General features: G+C 29.0%; 1 protein-coding gene across 1 annotated transcript in view; it reads right to left on the reverse strand.

Moving 5' to 3' along the window:
- Positions 1–2580: 2580 nt before the first annotated feature.
- LOC111630420 overlaps positions 2581–22617 on the reverse strand; it is a 40211-nt gene continuing 20174 nt past the window's right edge. Inside the window, exons 11-13 of the mRNA XM_023374507.1 lie at positions 17076–18687; positions 11558–13558; positions 2581–7124 (exon numbers count right to left, since the gene is read on the reverse strand). Of these exons, the coding sequence (XP_023230275.1) occupies positions 7102–7124; positions 11558–13558; positions 17076–18687 (3636 nt within the window). The 3' untranslated portion in view covers positions 2581–7101. The remainder of the gene's footprint in view (positions 7125–11557; positions 13559–17075; positions 18688–22617) is intronic.

Genomic DNA, 22617 nt, shown 5'->3' on the forward strand with positions numbered 1-22617 from the left:
TGTTTTTAATTGAAGGGGGTTGTTTGCTAAAAAGTTAAATTATAAAAGTTAAGAAATAAGATTTAACAAAAGTGATTATTTATAAGAAAAGAAAACCTTTCTAGAAGGATGACAAAAAAAAAAAAAAAAAATTACAGGTGAATCCTGTTTTACATATCAGAAATCTCCCCTTTTGGTTGCTTTTTGAGGCTACATGGTTTGTATCCTATTCTTTGTCTCCTATTATACAGTAGTAATAAACTTTTCCTTCCATGACTTTCAAATAGGACATTTAGAACTTATTTTAGTAAGAAATTGAAATCAGTAGTTGTAATTTTCCACTTCAAATGGCTATTTAAAATTCCATACGTTCATTTTTTAATATTACTTAAAAATAATTTAAATAATAGTATTATAGGCTGTTTTACATGGTTAGAAAGTAAACAAATGATGGAATACCAGGTAAAAAAAATTTGTTTTTGATGTGTTATCCATATTTACCCAATTTCTGATTAAAAATAGGCTAATAGATCCATGCACAACTACTGGATATAATATAAACCATGCAACTCCTAAAGTGTTTTCAAATAATTGCATTCAGCAAGACACAAATCATCTTTCCATTGATTTACAGACTTGGTTGGTGATTACTTATAATTACTTTTCAATTTACTTCCGGAAGAGTTTTGATGTAGAATACTAGCAACTCTGAATAGCTGCAAAACACAGTGGCTATCTTTATTTCCAGCTATTTAAAGACTTCTGCAAATGTTTTCAATCTTTCACAAAACAAACTATCAGCTATATGGAAAAAGTTTTTCTGGGATTTATTATGTAAAATCTACTTATGGCATGCTAGGTCCTTGTGTATTGTGTATTTTATATACACGTTAGCAAATTAGAATAACACTCCTACTGATGTAATCAAAAACTTTTCATCCTTACAAGATGTGCTTCAAAGAAAGAAAGGAACATGTTCATCAAAGTGATGGGCATATTAAAGCAAATCAAAAATGATGGCTATAAATCTAAGATGTAACATTTTCAATGCAATATAAATTGAAGGATGTTTAATTATTTAAATATGTGGATACAGCCTTTTCAATAATTTTCTGGTTAAGTAGCTAGATCTTGAAGTTATTTTTACATCTTGGAGCTAAGTACAAAACTTTTAATGGAACAAGGTGTACAAATTAATGATACTAAGTGTTTTAATCAGTTCTCCAATTTGAAGAAATCTGTCACAACATATGATGGAAACTTAATTTCAAATCACAAGAGGTGGTGCAACTGCTTATTTAATACTGTAGAAGTGAAGAGTAATGCAATGAGATTGTGAAGATAGCCCACTTCTTTTGGAGTATCAGCTCTTAATACTTGGATTGAGACTTTTCACTCATACAAGCACAGTGAACCAAAGAAAGAAGCAAGTAGTTCAGTTCCATAAAAGGAATTTCTTTTGTCAAATTTAATTTCAGACACTTTATATTCAAAAAGTATTTTGACTACTTGATATGCATTGTTAAATCTAGTAACAAATATACATGGGCTCAACTGTAATTAAAGAGTGAATAACCTTTGCTTTCTGTAAATCTTTTTTTTGCATTTTCTGCTATTAGGTACATTTCTGCTACATTTTTAAAGGAATCAGCTTAATTTAATTTATTAAAACAAAAGACTCCAAAAGTAAAGATTGGTCATAGTGTATTATTTTAATTCCTGATAGTTATACATTTTCTTTTCAGGACTTCCTGCTTTTTATTTTGCTGGGTTTGTATCTGGGGATGGAAATCATGTCTTCGGACTTTTGCTTGTTGTAAATAAATAGACTCTGCACACTAACCGGTTGGGGTGTTGTCAATTTGGGATTTTACAATGTGGTAACTGTAGCTAACAATAGTTCTAATTTTAAAAGAAAATGTATTGGTGTCTGTTAACTTTAATGATTTCATTTTTCAATTAATTTGGCAATGAATTTAAATTATAAAAAAAATTAACATTTTTGTCTGTAGATTTATTTGAAATATTAAAATTGGAAAAAGTTCTTTTCTAAATGTTCAAGTTTAAATAAAACAATTTAGAAGATAATAGTTTATCTTCATATCCTAAATGCAAATAAAAATAATTGTGCAAAGTATTCTAAGCTGTAAATCAGATTTTGATTATTTTTTGAGTTGCTTGTCCAATTCTCTTTATCTTTTTCTGCTGTTTTCATTCCAAAATTTTAATTTTATAATTATGAAATAATTAAATTTTTCTAATATAATATTTTACTTTTTGACTATGCTTTGCTTTAATAAATTCAAATGTTATTAAATTTCTATGTGGTTATAATAAACAACTGTTTTGTGTTCAGCTTAAAAGATGTTCTTTGGATTTTAAAAATATTTCAATTTTTAATAGCAGAGAAACTTTTTATCCATTTATAAAATTTTAATTGTAATAATTTTAAATTTAATAACCACGCATCACTACTGAGAACTGTCCGCGGCAAACGTTCTCGATAGCAAATAGACAACAGCATATCAGTGTAACAAGCATATATTTAATGAGAGAATTACAGATAAATAATGTACAAATATAAAAAAAGGATGATAAAACTATCATGTTAAAAATATTTATTACAATGTTTGAATGTACAATGCACAGTAAGGTGAAAATACCTACACTGAGAGTGTAGGTTACAAATACTGGAGCAAAAAAAATTTGAACACATGGGATGTATACATCCTAGAAATATTTGCAAAGAAATAAATGCACATCATTATGGTGCTGAGCAGAATTTACATACAGATGATGTATCACCTCAACACTCTGCAGCTAATCAACTAATCATCATCTTTATCATCATCATGTTACACTAATTACAATTTTCTACAAGGTATTTTTCCTATAGTTTTTGTTTTTGAATGAATCAGATCCCTAATCAGACAGCTGACATCTTAAGTCCAATAATCAATGCCCACTCTAATCTGTTTTATGGCACGAATTGCACAATGTCAAAAAATTATTAATAATTGATTCATATGAGACTATTGCATTTAAAAATTTTAAGCCCTAAGGCCTATTGTTATGAAAACAACCGAACAAAAACTCAAAAATTCCTTGGTTGGGCTGTTTTTAAGATTCTTCACTTTACATTCTTCTCTATCTTTAATAAAGTATCTCAATTTTTTTGTTGCTGTTTAGTATGGCTTAGCAAAATTCCCAAAAAGTTAAAAATACACTAACACCATTAATCTCTTGGAATCTTGACTAAAAGCAACAAACAACAACCATTTACTAGATTCGCGAACACCGTGCACGACACGTCCAATAAACTAAGTAAACCACAAGAATAAACACTTACAACAAAAATTACCTTTATACAATAATCCGGTAACTTACACTTTACATGATAACACATTTTTAAATTTGTCAACTATCTGCTTAAGGGATCTTTTTTGCTCAGAGCACCCATTCTTTATCTCACCCATTAACAATCAATACAATAAATTTACACACATCCTGAGGAATAAAAAATACCTCAAACATGCTTTTTTATAACAACAACTGTATGAGTTTCCCAATCAATTTCATTTTGGAAACTTCAATTTTTATTTATTATTATTTTTTTTTTTGTGGTGAATTACCACCCTAATCTTCACACCTTTCTCAACTTTCCTTGGTTTCCATGAACTCAAAAAAAATTTTTATTTTTACACTTGTTTGATCTTTAATGAATATACAATTACATCTCTCGACACTGTCGCAGATGGTATTTTACTAGAACTCATTACTCGAATGAAATTTTTCTCTACAGTTTTTACAGTGCAGGACAAGTTTGATTAGAAAAATCTTGCATCATAAGAATATTGCAGACAACAGCTACTTAAATATCCATATGGAAAATATTACAAATAATTATTATGTTTTCTTTTTTACAATTGTGCAAACTTATGTAAATTTTTTATTTACATACATTTGTATATTTTTTTTACCATAAAATATAATCACATGCACCTCGTGGTTACTATCATTATTTAATTAATTATCATTTTCAATTATTTGAATATAATTCCATATGGTTATTTATTATCAGTATATAAATACATATAGTATGATTTATAACAGCAAAGATGGCAGTTTGTATATTTTTCTTTTTTTGTTTTTATTCTCAAAATAAACATTCTGGAAAAACAAAATTTATAAAACATCATGATGTATAAATAGTTTGTCCAAAATAATAATTATTCGATTGCCAAGAATTCATTCTGATTTATTTTTTTTGTATTTTGTTTTCTTTCTTCTAGGATTTAAGAGCACGTTTGTTTTATTTGTATATATATATTTTTTACAAGATGTTATGAATCTTTTATTTTGGACCCTCATAAAACGTAATCTATTGCTAACAATTCTAATCTGTTGATGAGATTGTTTACCAAGTGGATGTGTAAGTTTTTGAATTTAATGTTCTTTAAAAGGTGTCAACATTAACTTTGAGTCCTCATAGCACTGCTTGTTAAATTAACGAATTAAAGCCAACAAACCAAACATTACTAAAAAACTCTTATATCATTATCACACATTTGTTTAGTTTATTTAAAGTGCTAAAAGTTCATTAATTGAATCACAATACAAGCAAATTACAGGTTGAATACATGCACAAGCGTGGGAGTGAACAAATGGAATTATTCTAAAATTTGTCTAAAATTAATTTTTTATATAAGTACATTTTGAGATCTCTTCAAAAATGTATATTGCCATAATTTGTACAATTAAAAAAGTTTATTTAAAATCTTCTTAAAACTATAAATAATTAATCAAATAACTGCATAGTATCATATGAAAAAGTAATTTTAAACAAATTATTGCATCCAATCAAAACATGCTCTTTTTTTGATAGTATCAATTGCAAATTGAATTTAAAATTATCACATCTGTTATAAATCATAACTTTTATAAAAGGATTTTTTTTTGACCACTCAAAAATCAAACTCTGAGATTTAATGCTCCCATTGTGTTGTCTTGTGCCAATAACATTTCACCAGTCCTACTTCAAATATTATACTACTTAATGCTAATCTCAGTGTAGTAAAAACCATCTGGATTATTTCAATATCAAAATACCAATCATGAAAAACCAAGGATATTCAATTTGTTGTAAAACAATACAATTAATTTTTTTCTATATATGCAATAAAATCAACCATCAAAATATACAAATTTTCATTAAAATTAATCACATTGATTATGAAAAAACAGTATATTTTAAAAAATTACACTAGTGATGCACAGCTAAAATTGGAAGGCTATTGTTGCATTCATCAGTTCTAACTCCCCAGGATCTTTTATATTTTTTTTAATAGAAAGATTTTTTTTCATTCAAGTTAAATCATTGAGCTTTCGGTTCTTCAGTATGCAAATATATAACTAGACTAGTTTAACACATTAACAAAGAGAAGACTTGATAATAGTTGAACAGGATTGTCCCAATTTTTCGTACTGTTCTATAATCCAAACTAAATTGAATTAATAATTCAATTAACTTGTTTTACAAAAATTTCAGTCACAACTAAGATGTAATAACTGAACCATAATCTATGGCAGATTTAATTTTTTATGAAGTGCCTATATTGTTGACTCCATATATCTTTATTGAGAGAATCTTGTAATAAAGAAGCTTGATCACTGTTTTTCAGACTAACAAAAGTTAATACAGTGCAAACAATACTAAGAATAAATAATTTTGGCAGTATAGATCCTGGGATGAACTGCATTACAGTGGCAGTGAAATATGCTATTTTATTAACACTTATCAACAGATTTTATACAGAATCAGTTCCCTGAACATGGCAGTGAAAGCCAAGGAAGTCTGTTATATCACCTGCAGAAATATAATTTTAAAAATAATAGTGATAAAAAAAGTTTGTAGATTCAAATTAGTGTTCAATTTCATAATTGGATGTTCTACTTTTCAAACAGCCTGTACATTACATGGCATATTCAATTTATCTCTTAATAAATTATCATTTCTTACTGACTATACATCATATGCATAAGTTATAAATTATTGACTTTAAATGGCAACTTTTTAAATAGTTAAAATAATAATAATAATAATAATAATAAAATAATTATAATATAATATAATATAATAATAATAAATTGTAACTTGGACAGATCCGATCGTGCTCGTGAATATAAAGTAGCTGCTGCACTTGAATGATTACTTGCACGGGGATTCTGTTGACAATTCAAACTTAAGGAATGCAACTGTATACTTAATTTCATTTGTTTTAAATAAACACAAAACATACATAAATACAAAATAACATTTAAATGAAGATCGCTGGATGCAAAAATGACTAAGATAATGAATAAAGGAACAAAGAAATGGCACAAAAAAGTTGTAAATGACATGAGTTATAAATTAAATAATGATGTATGTTTTAAAAAACGGCATGTGTAACAGGAAACTATTCTGAGTTTGAATATATTCTTGAGCATTCCTGTTTGATGAGGCTGAATATAAATAGTAGAAATTATACAAAAAACAAAATGTATGTTGTTATTTTCCTGAAAAATCATAAATATTCATTATTACATTATTGTACTGGCATTTTTTCTTATTTTTAATAAGTGAATCTACTTGGAATGCTAAGACGAAGGAACTTGATAGTATGTACCAACATAGAAATCTTTCTAAATAATTTAAAACAGAACTATGAAAATCAGACGAGTTAAAAGCACAAGATGATTAACTTTTTAAAATATCTACACAGGGACTGCTGAGGTGCCCATGTGAGCAGAGGCACTTTTTATTTTTCTTTCCTTTTGAATTTTGTTGTTATTTTTTTATTGGCTTTGTACTTGCTTGGATACGCAGACCAAATGAAGAAAAATTTTGCAATGATGGCAGTGACTTCACAATCCACTGGCAGAGCTCTTGATGTGGACGAAAGTTCAAATTTTAAACATTTTCATTTTTGGTTCCAGTTGGTAAAAAAAATCATCAACGGGAAGGCTTCTCTGAGATCTTGTTATGTTATGGATGAGGTAGGAATTTTCAACATACCAAGAAATAAAAATTAAAAAATTTTTTTATTTTTTGAAAAGCAATTCAGACTATTGTTGATTTCATCAAGCAATGTAGGTTGTAAGATCTGGAAAAAAACAAAAAGTTTTATTCTAATTTAGCAATACTTCTAATTAAAATGAAATGTTTTGAAGAATGATTTATAAAAATTTTAAAATATATTCTTTAATTTTTCTAATTATTACATAAACAGTAGAAGTTTGTTATTTAATCTAACACTCAATAATTTGGTAACCTGTGTAGTATTCTACAAATTGGAATTTGTTTCAAATCTGATGCATTAAAGAAATTGGAAATTGAGACAAAGGTGGTAGTGCACTGCATGTAAATAAGTCAACCATGGGGTTGACAGTAATGTGATCAAGAAAAATGATTCATTTTGTTACAGCACTCTGTGTTGAACTAAATGCTTTCATGGTGCTTTCCTATACCTAATATGCATTTATACTATGCTTACCAAATAAGTTGTTTTGTGATTGGTTGCAGAAATGTTATCAAAGTTTTAAAAAAATACAAAAAATCTTCATGCTGTAAAACCTAAACAGGAATTGTTCATGATGATGGTGACCTCATCAATGCTGTTGATCTCTCAGATTTATTGTAAGGAACTTTGGTGATTAGTATTGTACTAGAGTTTCAAGAATATAGAAAATATGGATAAAGTATTACAAATTTTCTTTATATAGTAAATCTCTATATAAATAAAGCTGCCTAAATAGAGAATAAATCTTGGAATGAAATGATTAATGAAATACTATTATAAGCCAGAAATCTGTCTAATGTAAAAATAGAAGACATTTTGAGAACAAATTTTCTAACAAACTGACAGAGACAGCCAGATGTCCTCTCCAATTCAAATGAAACTTTGCAAGCATGTAGCCCAAAACACAAATAGTTTTTTCTCCAAATAATAGGTCCCACTTCTCAAGAATTTCTAAAAAAATGGTCCTCTGAAAATTGAGTATTTAGCTTAAGTCTTTGGAAAGTTCAATTCTCATAATTGATATAGCCAAGTGGATAAGACACTAGGTATAAGAGCTGTGCGATATAAATTTGAGTCTTCATACTCAGATTTTTTTTAAAAATGTGTAACAAAATTATTTTATTTTACTGTATCATTAGAATTATTATTAATACTGTTATTCCACACATTTAAAGCTTATAAAAGAGATTTTAAAACATGTGATGTTATTTCCTATTTAGCAAAAACAAACTATCTGTAGATTTAATTAACTCTTTTATGTCATTAATTATTACTTCATATTAATTTTCAGATAGGGTTATATTATTATATTTGAAGTGTAACAAACACAAGCACACAAGGAAATTGTCTATAACATTAACAATTAAAAAATGCTGTGATTATGCTACCCCAATCTTCATATCAGACTTGTCTTTTTTGTCCATCTACAGTAATGCCTGAAGTTTATTCGCTTGTGTTGATATAGTATATAATGAAGAGCTAAAATATCTGAAAATAAATATGAAGAAATCAAAATTTTATTTAACTTCATACAAGAGTTAAATCTACAGAGACTTCATTTTGCTAAACAGGAAATGGCATTACAGTTTTTAATCTAGTTTATTACAAGCTTTAAATGTGAAAAATAACAGTAGTAATAATAATAATGCTAATGATACAGTAAAATAATAAAATGATTTTGTTATGCATGAAAAAAAAAGTGCAAAGGTGCAAACTACATTGTGCAGTTCCCATGCCTAACACCTTATCTACTTGGCTATCTTAATTATAAGAAGTGAATCTTCCAAAGACTTACAGTAGAGCATCGATTATCTGACCCCCCATCAACCGTCACATTGGTTAACCGACCACGTTCTAGTCGGCAAATTCAAATGTCCGCTAGTGATGTGGTGCTACAATATTTGGCTATGTCTTGGCTACTTTAATATTATTTTTGTTAAATTTTGCATGGTTTAGCTGTAACACTGTCTCGACCATGAAAGGGAGGCCACTATTTAAATGAGGCTTAATTTTCTAATTTTTAACAATACAATAGTGACAATTATTATTAAAAAATTTTTTTGTTAGGCTTAACATCAATGAAAATTCAACACAAAGTAGGTTAATAGCAATATACTAATATACTAATTACATGGGATATACTAATATACTATGTTAATAATGTATTTTTTCACACTTTTCGGTTATCCGTTTTTTCAGTTATCTGACCATCCCCAGTCCCCAATTGAGTCGGATAATTGATGCTCTACTGTATTTATAAGCTACACATTCAATTTTCAGAGGCCCATTTTTTTTGGAAATGCTTGAGAAGTAGGTATTATTCAGACAAGAATCTATTTGGGTTTAGGGCTACGTGCTTGCCAAGTTTTGCTCAAATTAGAGAGGACAATGTCTGGTCATCTCCTTGTGAGTGAAATGAAATTTTTCAGCATAAAGGCAGCTAAATTATAATTAATTCTGAAACATGCTAGTTTAGATCATGATTCAACTTCTTGGTGATGAGACTTAGAATCTGTCATTTTTTTTTCTTTCCTACGATTACTTTCATAGTCTAATCTTGATAATACAACAACAACTAATGTTACTCCAAACTCTCTAGAAGAGTTAATTATTAAAATCATAACTCTGCCAACATGGAAAATTCTGGCCTTTGTATTCCATTTTAAAGAAGCATTACTTTATCATCAATTACATCTTTCATAATTCATTTTGTAATATTGCTTCTCAAGTTCTACTTAATAGCTTTATGTTACTTTTCCATGCTTTTAGTGTTTATTTAATGCTTAAGTTTCATATTTTTAAAACATTTTTCAAATAATAAACTTTTCAAAAGCAAACTATCACTTTCTGAAATGAAAGTGTAGTTTGATTTTGGAAAAGTTTATTACATTTTATTATATATTATATTATTATTATATACAACTCAGCAATATGAAAATAGAGTATAAGTCATTGAAGTATAAGTTATTGATATATTTCAACTTCATTCAGATAACAGATTTCTGTACACGTGGAGAAAAATTTTGATAACATGGAAAAAGAATTACTGTTGGAAAAAATTTAAAAACAAGAAATTAAAATTGGCAAGTTAGATTCTTATCACACCTAGAGATTCACAACATCGGAAAGCCTTTATTTAACTTTTGTAAGATTTTGACCTTTTTTACAAAAATTTAGATCCATCTCACATGAACAGACATATATTAAACATTTTAACCAATGCACTTACCCATAAATGCATCCCACCTCACAATTAAAAAGAAATTAAAATATTAAATGAAAAATAACAGGAGGTTAACCTGTAGGTTGCATTTATATGATACAAAAAATATATGAATTTAGTTGTAATCATTTTTCATCTAAAATATAAACCTATATATTTTCTTCTTTATGATATGATCCATGATAATCTTTTATAATACAGTATTTTTCAGTATAGTACTCATATTTTTAAAAATATATATTTACTTTTACAATACATAAGAAAAAAATTCTTAAGTATCATAAAAGTAAAGTTTCAGTGTCTTTTGTTCTAATACAGTCTTTTCCAGTTTAATTTATGTAGACAGAACTCTTACAGGTGAGACCCTGATTTATAAGCATTCCTAATTTTTCGAAACCTTTTCTTATATCAGAATCTTGTAAATAAGGAAAAGTTTTTTCATTACTTCCTATGGAAAAAATCTGTACCCATTTTGGCATATTTCAATCAACACTGAAGTGCTACAAAACATCTATTCACCTATTAACCAATTGTTCTAAATGTAATAAAATAAAATATGTGTTGATTATTCGCTAATATAAAAGGAACCAATACAAAATGAGAGTAGCAAATACATAAGATATTATGTTATCATAAATGTCTTTATAAGTATAATATTCACATTATTAATAAGTTTTTCTATTAAAATTCTTATTTTCAGTTACCATATTTTCTTGATTCAAAGATACATTCTTTTTACCCATTTTTAATTGTCTGAAATAAAAGTGCATTTTATATTTATAGTCCAAAACAAGAATCAATAATCATATCATTTCATTTTTGGTAATGAATGTTTAATTTAAGCTCATTAAAATATAGAATGTCTTCAAGACTACATTATAATGTAGCATTAAAAGTAAAGTTATTGCATATATAGAAAATCAAGGAAAGAGAACTGCCAAACATTACCTACTTCATGGTATTAATATTGCTTTTCTAAAACTTTTCTTCAAAAAAAAAAAAAAAAAAATCTTAAAATTCAACTTCAAAATCATAGTGCATCTTAGAATTGAAATACAGTAATTGGGCATTTGTTTTTTTTTATTAACATTCTATATTCATATTCTATAATTTGATTTTGTTTATTATCTGAAGTGCTCAAACTTCTTATTTAAATTATTAACTCTCTAAAATAGTTCTCAAAAAGTAGATTATTGTTTCTTCATTACAAGAAATTTCTTATAGAAAAACCTATGTCAATATTTTATAGTTTCTAAAATATTAGATTTAATTTTAATAATAAAGTTCTAATTACCTGAATTACACTTCATTCTATACTGATGTGTGGGCAGCGAATGAGATGTTACATATTCTGTCTGATGTCCAACATGATCGTGGCCATTGGACAGTATATGAGGATTTCGAGCTTGATGATCTTGAAGCAGAGTTGAAAAAGGATGCGGATATGTCACACCATTTAATGATGGCATATGATTAGGCACTATACCATTTTTAACCCCAGAAGAATGAGAAAGCAAAGAATTTGAATCATTAATAATTGATAAACGTTTCTGTTGTAAATGTAAAGATGGTCTACACATAGTTCCATTTGGATTTGCTGTATATCCAGTTTGCATCAATGGTGAATGTGACTGATGAGGCTGAGAGAGACCATAATCAAACCTTCCCACAGAAGAAACTGGAGCATTATTGGATATTGATCTTTGAACTTCTGGTGAAATTAAATTAGGTGGTGGAACTGAGAGATTTATTAATCGAGAATTAATATGAGAAGTGAGAAGAGGTATCGATGGGTGGCCGTTTAAACTTGTTGAAGATGGTGGTGGCACAGAAAAGTTTGGTGGTGGAATGGAAAAGTTTGTCAACATTGGAACCATAGGTGCTGCACTAGAAGATGACATTGAAGTTGGTGATATTAATGCTAACTGTTGTAAATTGGAGGATTGTGGTGTTCTCCCACAATAATTTGCAGAATTATCTGATGGCAGTGAACTGGGAGGACCAGACATTTGTAACTGATTGGCAGTGGGTGCTTTTTGAGATCCCACAACTCCGTAAGATGCACAATTCATTCCTATAACCCTTACTGGATCTGAATGTAGTTTTCCATTTGACATATTATTTGATGATCGCATATCAGCTTGGGAAATTCCAGGCATTCCATTTTGATAGTTCCACTGCTGAACTTTTTTCTCTTCATTACAAGATTCTGAAGACAACTGAGAATACTTCCCAGAACGATTTGTTCCTTCATATTCTCTGTCTGGTGGTCCAGGAGGAGTTCTGTTTTCCGGAACATTCAAAGCAAATGTAAGAACTGTCCCATTTCGGCTACATTCCCATTCTTTTCTATCTGTTTGTGTTTTATCATGATGTTTATTTCTGTTGTAACAAGAACTACTATTTGTTTTTCTTTCCACTGTGTGCTCTCTGTCATTAGAATAATATTTAGATTTAGAATTATCATATTTTGACCTTGCATTGAATCTACCAAAACTACTTGTAGAAGTTCTATCACTGCGTGAATCTGTGCTTGATGGTCTGCTGCTAAAAGGGCTTGCAGACCTTGACCGAGAACGAGAACGTGAAACAGACCTTCCATTTCTGTCATGACTACTGATAGAATAACTTCCTTGACTTGTATGTTGGCTGCTATGACTCAGACTTCTTGGACTTGGTGACCTGCTCAAACTTTGTCTACTGCATGGACTATCAACACTACTTATGGGACTATGACCATGGTAGGGAGATAGAGGCATATGAGGAGTCGGTGGTCTGTCTGGAGACACTGATGGCGTACGAGGTGGTGTATCTGGTGGTGTTCGTGGACCACGACGAGGCTGAATCAATGAATTTAGTTTGTTGCTTGATTTGATTGAATTCACAATACCACATCTGTCATGAACTTTTGGTGAAGAATTATGACTTGAAAAATTAGTTACCTTTAGTTTTACTGATGTTGGTCCTTCTCGAACTGAACTGTATTCACGAACTGAATGTTTTGATCCATTTAGAAAAAATTCTTTGTGTTTTGATTTAAAATATCCAATGTTAAATGTACACTGATCCTTATGATTTTCTCTTGATTTTTCCTTTCTTGCTGATTTGTTCTTTTTACTGCTTGTATAGTTTCCATCAGAACTTTTATGAGATTTCTCTTTTCGTGGAATATCTATTTGAGTTGAGGCTAAAGCAACTAACTTATCAAATCCACTACTTATTCTAGCTTGCCAATGCTTTCCATGTGAATGAATAAGATGTCGTTCATCATCTTTTGATGTTAAAATTGCTTTTTCTGAAAAAAAATTATTTTGATGTAATTAAAAAGTATAAACATTAAAACAATTAATTATACTGATGGCCAAGTAAAATGCAACACCATGTAGGCCTCTAGATATTGCAGGTGTTGCATTTTTCTTAGCCAGCAGTGTATATTAATTAATTACAAACAAATTGCTTAAATTTAATAATTAACATTTAATTGCAATTATTAAATGAAGTTGCTAATATAATTAATTTATTACTAAAATAATAATTTCAAAAGAATTATTTAAAATTCAACACATTTAATTTGTGTTTGAACTTGTTAGATGCTTGAACAAAAGTGACAAACTTTTTTGGATATACATGCTGAAGTTCAAAACTACATTTAAAGAAACTGAGTAAATTTAATAAATATAAAAAGTACTACATTTTCACAAAGATAAAATACTTTGCTTCTGTTCTGTTTTGCATCATTTCACACCAGAAAAAATTAACAAATATGAAGACAACCTTTCTTTTACTGCTCTACCACTGCAATAAAATGCAAATATGGAGCAAAAAGAATCCTCTGGCATTCTTGCCAAAAATCACAATAATACATTTAAGTAAAAAATAATAAAAAATATGGTAAACATACATTATTAAATATAAATACCACTGGCCACATGTTTTACTACTTTTACTTAGGAGTAAATCTACTTTAAAATTAAAATAAATTTAAAAAAGAAAGCTGAAAAACTAAACTTGTTATAAAATCAGAATAAAAAAAACTAAAATTTATATATATTGAAATTTGATCATTTTGTTCCAATCTCATTTATCTTTTAAAATAATGTATTTCTCAAATTTTTAATAATTTTTGCTTTCCAGTCAAGATTTATTTTAGAATCTAGGGATTATCCTACCAAAAATCATTATTAATTTAAATTTGGCAAGAAATTTCCCAGACCATTGTTAAAAATGATCATTATTTCTCAAGAACAATGCATTCTAGTATTTTAACATCCCAGAACTGTTATTTTGCTATAACTTTAATTTGACAATAAAAAAATATCCCATGCTTAATACTCAATGTTAAATATAGACATGCGTATTAATTAAAATTTATTGACAGTGTACAGTACATACCAGTGTGGCAGGCTATAAGCACTAACATTTCTCATTTGAAAAACTGTTTTTAAAAAGCAATAAACTATAAAATAACAATAATGTATAACCAGACATCTATTATTCTGATAAAACATGTGACAATTCTATTTTTAAAATTCCTCAGAAAGTTTAAAATCAAACTTTGTTTTTGAGTATGTTGTTTTATGATTTTTTAGACTCTCTCTCCAAATGTATATAGTGTGTTAAAAATTAAAACAAAGACAGTTTTTAGCTAATGGCCACTTGCCTAGAAGGTGAAAGATTTCGACTATTATTATTAGGAAACCTTCTGTTGTCAGCAGCGTGTGCTAATGATGAAATTGGTGTCACTTAATTTTTTCAGTGGCAGTTTGATAGGGAGTGATTTAATCAATTATCATGATACTTGACACAAGATAGAATTGCTGAAGAGTTAGTGATCTCCACAGCAACTGACCCTACTTTAAATATTATAAATAAGAGAAAAGAAAACAATTCCCTCAACCTGTGGATATGGCTCAAATTCAATGACCTACAAACAACCTGAGAATTATCCCAAATAACAGACTGAATTTCCTTACTTCCATCACTGATAATCAATCAGTGATGGAAGTAAGGAAATTAAGCCATCCCCACTGACACAAAAAAAACTTAAAATTTATTTGTTTGAACTTCAAAACGTTTATGATGTCAACTATAGTTTATCAGACTGTCCACAATGCAATCATCATGAATATGTTAATAAAAACTATTTATTAATTATTCAAATATTTTTCATTTTTGAGTTAGCTTTCCTTTGATTACTTCTGAATCTGCCATTGCTGACTAGTTTCTTTGCAAAAAATCTTTCCCTCATGCTATAGAATATAACATTTGATCCAATTCAGAAAGGCCTAGCCATGAACATTATTAAATTGTTAAATTCAAACTTAGATGTTTATTTTCACACCTGTCATTTTAATGTGTATATTTACTCTTATCACATTTTATTTTTTATTTTATCTTGTTTTAATTCTAATCTTAAACATATATTGCTAATTTAACAGTTTAATTAACTTCTCCATTTTTTGAATGTTTTTGAATCAGGAGATTAATAATATATCTCATTTTTGCAATCAGAAGTTATATCATCAATGCGATCAAGTCCTATTAATATACTGTAGTCATAGTAAACTAATAACAATAAATAATAATCAAAAAAGGACAATAAGTATTAATTAACAAGGTATAACATTGTTTCTAGTTTTGATAAAGAAATTATTTCAAATACAAATAGAAAAAAAAAGAAAAATCAATATTCATATATAATTCTGCCTAATACTATAAACAATTTATAGACTTAGTTTGAAAAAGAAAAAAAAAAAAATATCATCATCATCATCTGTAGAACTGTACTTCTATATGCTATCTCAAGATCATAATGAGATGGTCCTCATGACCCAGATAGTCATTGGCAATCATATGTAACAAGATCATTACCAAGATTCAAATTATGACATGATGTATAAAATTACTGTTATTTTATTTTAATGTGTACAGTCCATAATTAAAGCTTCTTTTATCTTTATTACTTCTTATACAATAAAAGTTAGTTATTGCAAAAAAAAAAAAAAAAAAAAAGTGGATATACTCAGTGGCGTAGCGTAGTGGGGGCGGCCCGCCCCAGGCGGTACTTTTTTAGGGGGCTGCAAAATTTCACAATAAATAATAATAATATCTTGTAAAAATTTGAAACATCCTAGTCTATACTTGCATCGCGCCTATGATAGTGCTATCATCCGGACGGTCCGGGAATCGGCTTGCCATCCAGGTGAACTAGTAATTTTCTCATCCAAGGAAATACTGCGAGACATGTTGACCTTTTTTTTTTACTTGTACAATTCATTCGCGTTCATATACACCACTAATATCCAATAGAACTATTTTAAACAAGTCGCTGCACTACCACCGAATTTTTCATTGCTTGTTCTGTGACAAAACTGAATTTTGGTCTTTTAAACTGAAATACCTAAATAAGGGGAGCAAAATTTTCCTCCGCCCCGGGCGGCTGACACCCATAGTACACCACTGGATATACTACTAACTGGTTTCAGGTGTGTTTTGAGTTAATTATAAAAGTTTAAAAATTTGGCACCATCTTTGTAAATAAATAAATAAATGACTGATAAGTTTAGGAAGCCAACTTTATTAATTATAAGAAATGTTTTCAGTCAAAATTTAACCATTCTCGGAGAATGGTTAAATTTTGACTAAAAACATTTCTTATAATTATTAAAGTTGGCCTTCTAAAATTAACAGTCATTTGTTCATTTATTTAAAAGTTAAAATATTAACCAGCTGGATTTTTAAATATATAAGATATATAATAAAGAAGATAAAGAAGAAGAAGAAGAAGGAAAAAAAAAAAAAAAAATACACACCTTCTGATTTTCTCAAACTGCTGCGATTTCTTACTTTTACTTTGAGGCCATTTTCTTTCACAACACCATCTATATTTGGTGAAATCTTCTGATATGAATATAAAATATGATTTGATTCAGATGATTTTTTAAAGGATGGAGAACTGTCTGTACTACTACCATTTCCCACTTCAAAGAGTCCAATTGATTTTTTTGAGCGTGAATAATCATCTCTACTATGAGATGATGAATGCTTTCTTTTCAATTTTTTAATTTTTCCATCTTCACGTTTCAAGCTTCCATTTCTTGCTGCGGATGCAAGAAGATTGCCGAGGTGAAGAATTAGACCATTTCCAAGTTTTGGGCTATCTGTTCTATCATGACCACTCATTGGTGAAGTAGATGAACAGCTGCCAGATGATGATCTTTGTGGCCTGCTTTTAGAATTCTTTCTTTCTTTCTCTTGTTCCCTAGAAGTATCACCACCACCATCTGCTTTGCATAAAATGGGAGGAGATGGATCTCTATCATTTGAGAAAATCTTTGTTGCAGATTTTTTGACTGAATTTGGTATATCCATAAACTTCATATGGTCTTCACTGCTGCTATTATTGCAGATATTACTTGAATGATACTGTGTGTGAGTACTATTATCAGTTGTACCCAAACCACTATCAATACATGACTGATAGCGATCTGACGGAGAAAATAAGTCAATTTTACCAAGTGAAGGTGGTGGAGGAGAGACAGCAGAATACATTGTATCTTCTAGATTTTCTGATGATATTGGAGTTCTGCTAGGACTAATAGGAGAATAAGCAATTGGAAGAGGATCTGGAATAACATCTGTTTTTGATGCATTTTCCATAGATTTCATATCTTCTCTTAGAGTAATATTGTCATTATTGCACACTAAGATATTTGAAGATCCATTAATATGAGAATTCATATTATGGGATATGGAATTATAACTGAGATTCTGGTTAATTCCATTTTTTTCCATATCCCATAATTTGTTTGATCTTATGAATGAAGAGAAATTATTGAATTTTGGTTCTTCTATTTTAATTTGTGATGTTGCATCAGATGATGAAATATGATTAAAGTACACTTGAGATTGTTTTTGTTGTTCAGAAACAGATGATGGCTCAGGAAGTATACCCTTAGGACTCAAAATTGGTGCTGGAGGGCTACAACCTAGAGATGTTGGCACTATATCTTGTGGTGATTTTTTAATACAATATGGTGTATGTAAAGGAGAGAATGGTATTTGCGTTTCCCCATTTAAATGCTTCTCTAACTTTGGTGGAGAGGAATCCTCTTTTAGAGCATTTGCTATAATGTTTTTAATTCTCTCTTCGAAGTTAGGAACTGTAATGCTCTCACGAATACTTGGTCCATTGAATGCAATATCAGCATAGGACTTTTCTTTGGCACCAAATATATCTTTACAAAGAATTGATGACTTGTGAAAAATACCATTTGGTTTCTGCTGTGTAAATATAGTTTTTTCTAAAGCATTTACTTCACTTTCCAATTTTATCATTTTGTTATGGAGCTGTCGCTTATAAAAGAGAGCCATTGAAATATCACTCAAAATACTTTCTCTGGTTTTCTTTTCTGTGACCAAATCCTACAAACACAAATTAATTAATTATAATTGCATACTTATATCATGATACAAAGATTAAACAATAAATTTACATTAAATATAAATATGTATATACACATTATAGTAAAAGATCAGTGTGTGAATGGCAACATTCAATGGTAAATATTGACATACAACTAATCTGTCAGCAAAAGATCTTCCCAAAGATTTCTGGTATTACTAGTAGCCCGGGACGCCCTCTAGTGGGTGTTCTAGCAGCGGCGATGTCATTCCACGGTATAAATAATTATATATACCGCTATAAATAAATTATACTAATTTAAATACCGTATTTTGATAAGTATAAGTCGCTGTCAAGTATAAGACATCCATATTTTGAGACAAAAATTTTAGAAAAAACTTTTTTAATGGGATTGTCTAAAGATGCATTTTATTCGGTTTTTTATTCAAGAATATGACAGATGGATGAATTGATGCCTTTATTAAACTGAAATAATCGTCATTTCTTAATGTAAACTCAGAGGTCATGTGATGACAGTCGACAGAACATGGCGGCGATGACTCGCATGTCACTACTCTGATAATCTAGGTACTCTAGCCATTCGGTTGAGGGACCATCTGCTTAATGGACCACTGCACAGGCTGGTCCCTAGAGTGGACCACTACTATAGATAATTTCATTGTAAAAATGGTTACCTGTCGAGTATAAGACGCACCATGATTTTGAGCCCCAAAAAGTAGAAAAAAAAGTGCGACTTATACTTGTCAAAATACAGTAATAGCTGAAAATCATTGCTACGGATGCCCCGTAGTGTGTGTTCTAGGCATTCCATGACAGATTACAGATATACAAACAGTGGCATCAATGGCTTATATAAGTAGATAGTGTTTGAACATTCTCTGGTATATGTCTACATACATCAATAACCTGTGGTGAATATCAGAAATAGTTGGGTCTAGTGAATCAGAAAAATGGTTGCCTGAGGCTTGTGCATTGTTTGAATGTCATCAGCTGTTCTTTGTTGCAAGTTTGGCATTTACAGTATATGTGAGTTCTCATTGGTTACTTGTAATGTGTCTTTTTATTTGAGTGTGTAATGTACTAAGGGTTGCTATATTGGGCTATTACCATCATAATGAGTAAAGCATGTCATTATAAAACACAGTTGATCCTTGAACAAAACAAGCTTGAACTGCATGAGCCCACTTATACGCACATTTTTTTTCATTAAATATTATATGTATAGTTCTAAACATTACATTCTCCAAATATTAAAGAATGTAAAATGTTCAGTCAAGATGGAACACTGTTCTGTGCAACACAGCATTGTGGCAGTAGAGATGCTTATAAAGAAAGTGTCAATCACAGCAACTAAACACAGTGTCTGACTACAGTTTGTTAGGTGTGATGCACTGAGTCATAATACCAATTTACATGGTACAGGTGTCAAAATGGCATCAAGAAAGAAGTGTGAAGGACACCAAACTTCCAGGATGTCATTATTTGATTTGCACACCAGAAAATGTGAATCATGTAAGAGATGCCATTTTCTGCAGTCTGTGCAAATCTTCTCTGAAACTAGTGCTTACTCTCAGTTTGTCAGAGAGTAGCATTTGCAGAATTTTGCACAAAGATCTGATTACCATTCTTACAAAATTTACAAGCAAATTCAGGAAATTTTGAAACACATGTTGCAATGAGTTGTGTTGTCATTTCCAGCAAGACTAAATGAGCAAATTAATTGTAAGGGTGGACACTTATATGATTTTCTAGTAGTGTTTTGTTCTAATTCTTCTATAAAAGAGGTATGTATCTTTGCTAAGAAATAAATGTTTACATATTCCTATAAAATGTTATTTTATTTTAAAAACTGTTATATGTTTCTGATGATCCCTGTGTTTTCCAAAACCTATATTAGAATGACTTGTTTGAGAAAGAACACAGATGCTTAAGCAATTGCAAATACAAAAATATTACATATCAAGTTGTAACATTGTATCTAAATTTATGCAAATTATGCCAAATGAAGCAAAGTTCTCTTAAAAAAAAGGCATTGAGTAAAACCTTTAGTTTGGAATTAAACTCAAGATGTTAGATAGATTTGAAGTCCAATAAGGATTGCAATTTCAAATTTATTATGCACACCATTAGGGATTGTAAATTTACCGACTTTTTCATTTACCAGTAATTCGGTAAATTAAAATTAAAATACCGGTTTACTGGTAAATTTTTTTCTTGAAAAATAAAATTAAGGTGATAAAAAATATAAGTCTATGATTTCCATTTCACATTTTTTATTTCAAAGATATCAAATATAAAAAATATAAAAATTAAAGTGTTATTCTAAACAAACTATAATAATAAATATAGAAATAAACAGAAATAAAATAATACAGAAAAATAAAAATACAACAGAAATACTATAAAGTACCTAATACCATTTTATTGATTATCATTTTTTAAAATTAACTTCTCAAGAAACTTAAATTATTTATAGTCTTATCTCCTGATTTTGATCTAATTTTTGTACAAAATAATTTAGATCCCGAGAATATTCTTTCTGATTCAACACTTGTTGGACAAATGGTCATTAAATTAAAATTAAACAAAAAATACCTCACATAAAATTAATAATGAGGTATATTGTTGCTTACACTTACCTGTTTTTTTTTTNAGCAGCGTGTGCTAATGATGAAATTGGTGTCACTTAATTTTTTCAGTGGCAGTTTGATAGGGAGTGATTTAATCAATTATCATGATACTTGACACAAGATAGAATTGCTGAAGAGTTAGTGATCTCCACAGCAACTGACCCTACTTTAAATATTATAAATAAGAGAAAAGAAAACAATTCCCTCAACCTGTGGATATGGCTCAAATTCAATGACCTACAAACAACCTGAGAATTATCCCAAATAACAGACTGATTATCAGTGATGGAAGTAAGGAAATTAAGCCATCCCCACTGACACAAAAAAAACTTAAAATTTATTTGTTTGAACTTCAAAACGTTTATGATGTCAACTATAGTTTATCAGACTGTCCACAATGCAATCATCATGAATATGTTAATAAAAACTATTTATTAATTATTCAAATATTTTTCATTTTTGAGTTAGCTTTCCTTTGATTACTTCTGAATCTGCCATTGCTGACTAGTTTCTTTGCAAAAAATCTTTCCCTCATGCTATAGAATATAACATTTGATCCAATTCAGAAAGGCCTAGCCATGAACATTATTAAATTGTTAAATTCAAACTTAGATGTTTATTTTCACACCTGTCATTTTAATGTGTATATTTACTCTTATCACATTTTATTTTTTATTTTATCTTGTTTTAATTCTAATCTTAAACATATATTGCTAATTTAACAGTTTAATTAACTTCTCCATTTTTTGAATGTTTTTGAATCAGGAGATTAATAATATATCTCATTTTTGCAATCAGAAGTTATATCATCAATGCGATCAAGTCCTATTAATATACTGTAGTCATAGTAAACTAATAACAATAAATAATAATCAAAAAAGGACAATAAGTATTAATTAACAAGGTATAACATTGTTTCTAGTTTTGATAAAGAAATTATTTCAAATACAAATAGAAAAAAAAAGAAAAATCAATATTCATATATAATTCTGCCTAATACTATAAACAATTTATAGACTTAGTTTGAAAAAGAAAAAAAAAAAAATATCATCATCATCATCTGTAGAACTGTACTTCTATATGCTATCTCAAGATCATAATGAGATGGTCCTCATGACCCAGATAGTCATTGGCAATCATATGTAACAAGATCATTACCAAGATTCAAATTATGACATGATGTATAAAATTACTGTTATTTTATTTTAATGTGTACAGTCCATAATTAAAGCTTCTTTTATCTTTATTACTTCTTATACAATAAAAGTTAGTTATTGCAAAAAAAAAAAAAAAAAAAAA

The sequence above is a fragment of the Centruroides sculpturatus genome, unplaced genomic scaffold (genome assembly GCF_000671375.1).
Source record: "Centruroides sculpturatus isolate CEXI.00-Female unplaced genomic scaffold, Cexi_2.0 scaffold620, whole genome shotgun sequence".
Lineage (NCBI taxonomy): Eukaryota > Metazoa > Arthropoda > Arachnida > Scorpiones > Buthidae > Centruroides > Centruroides sculpturatus.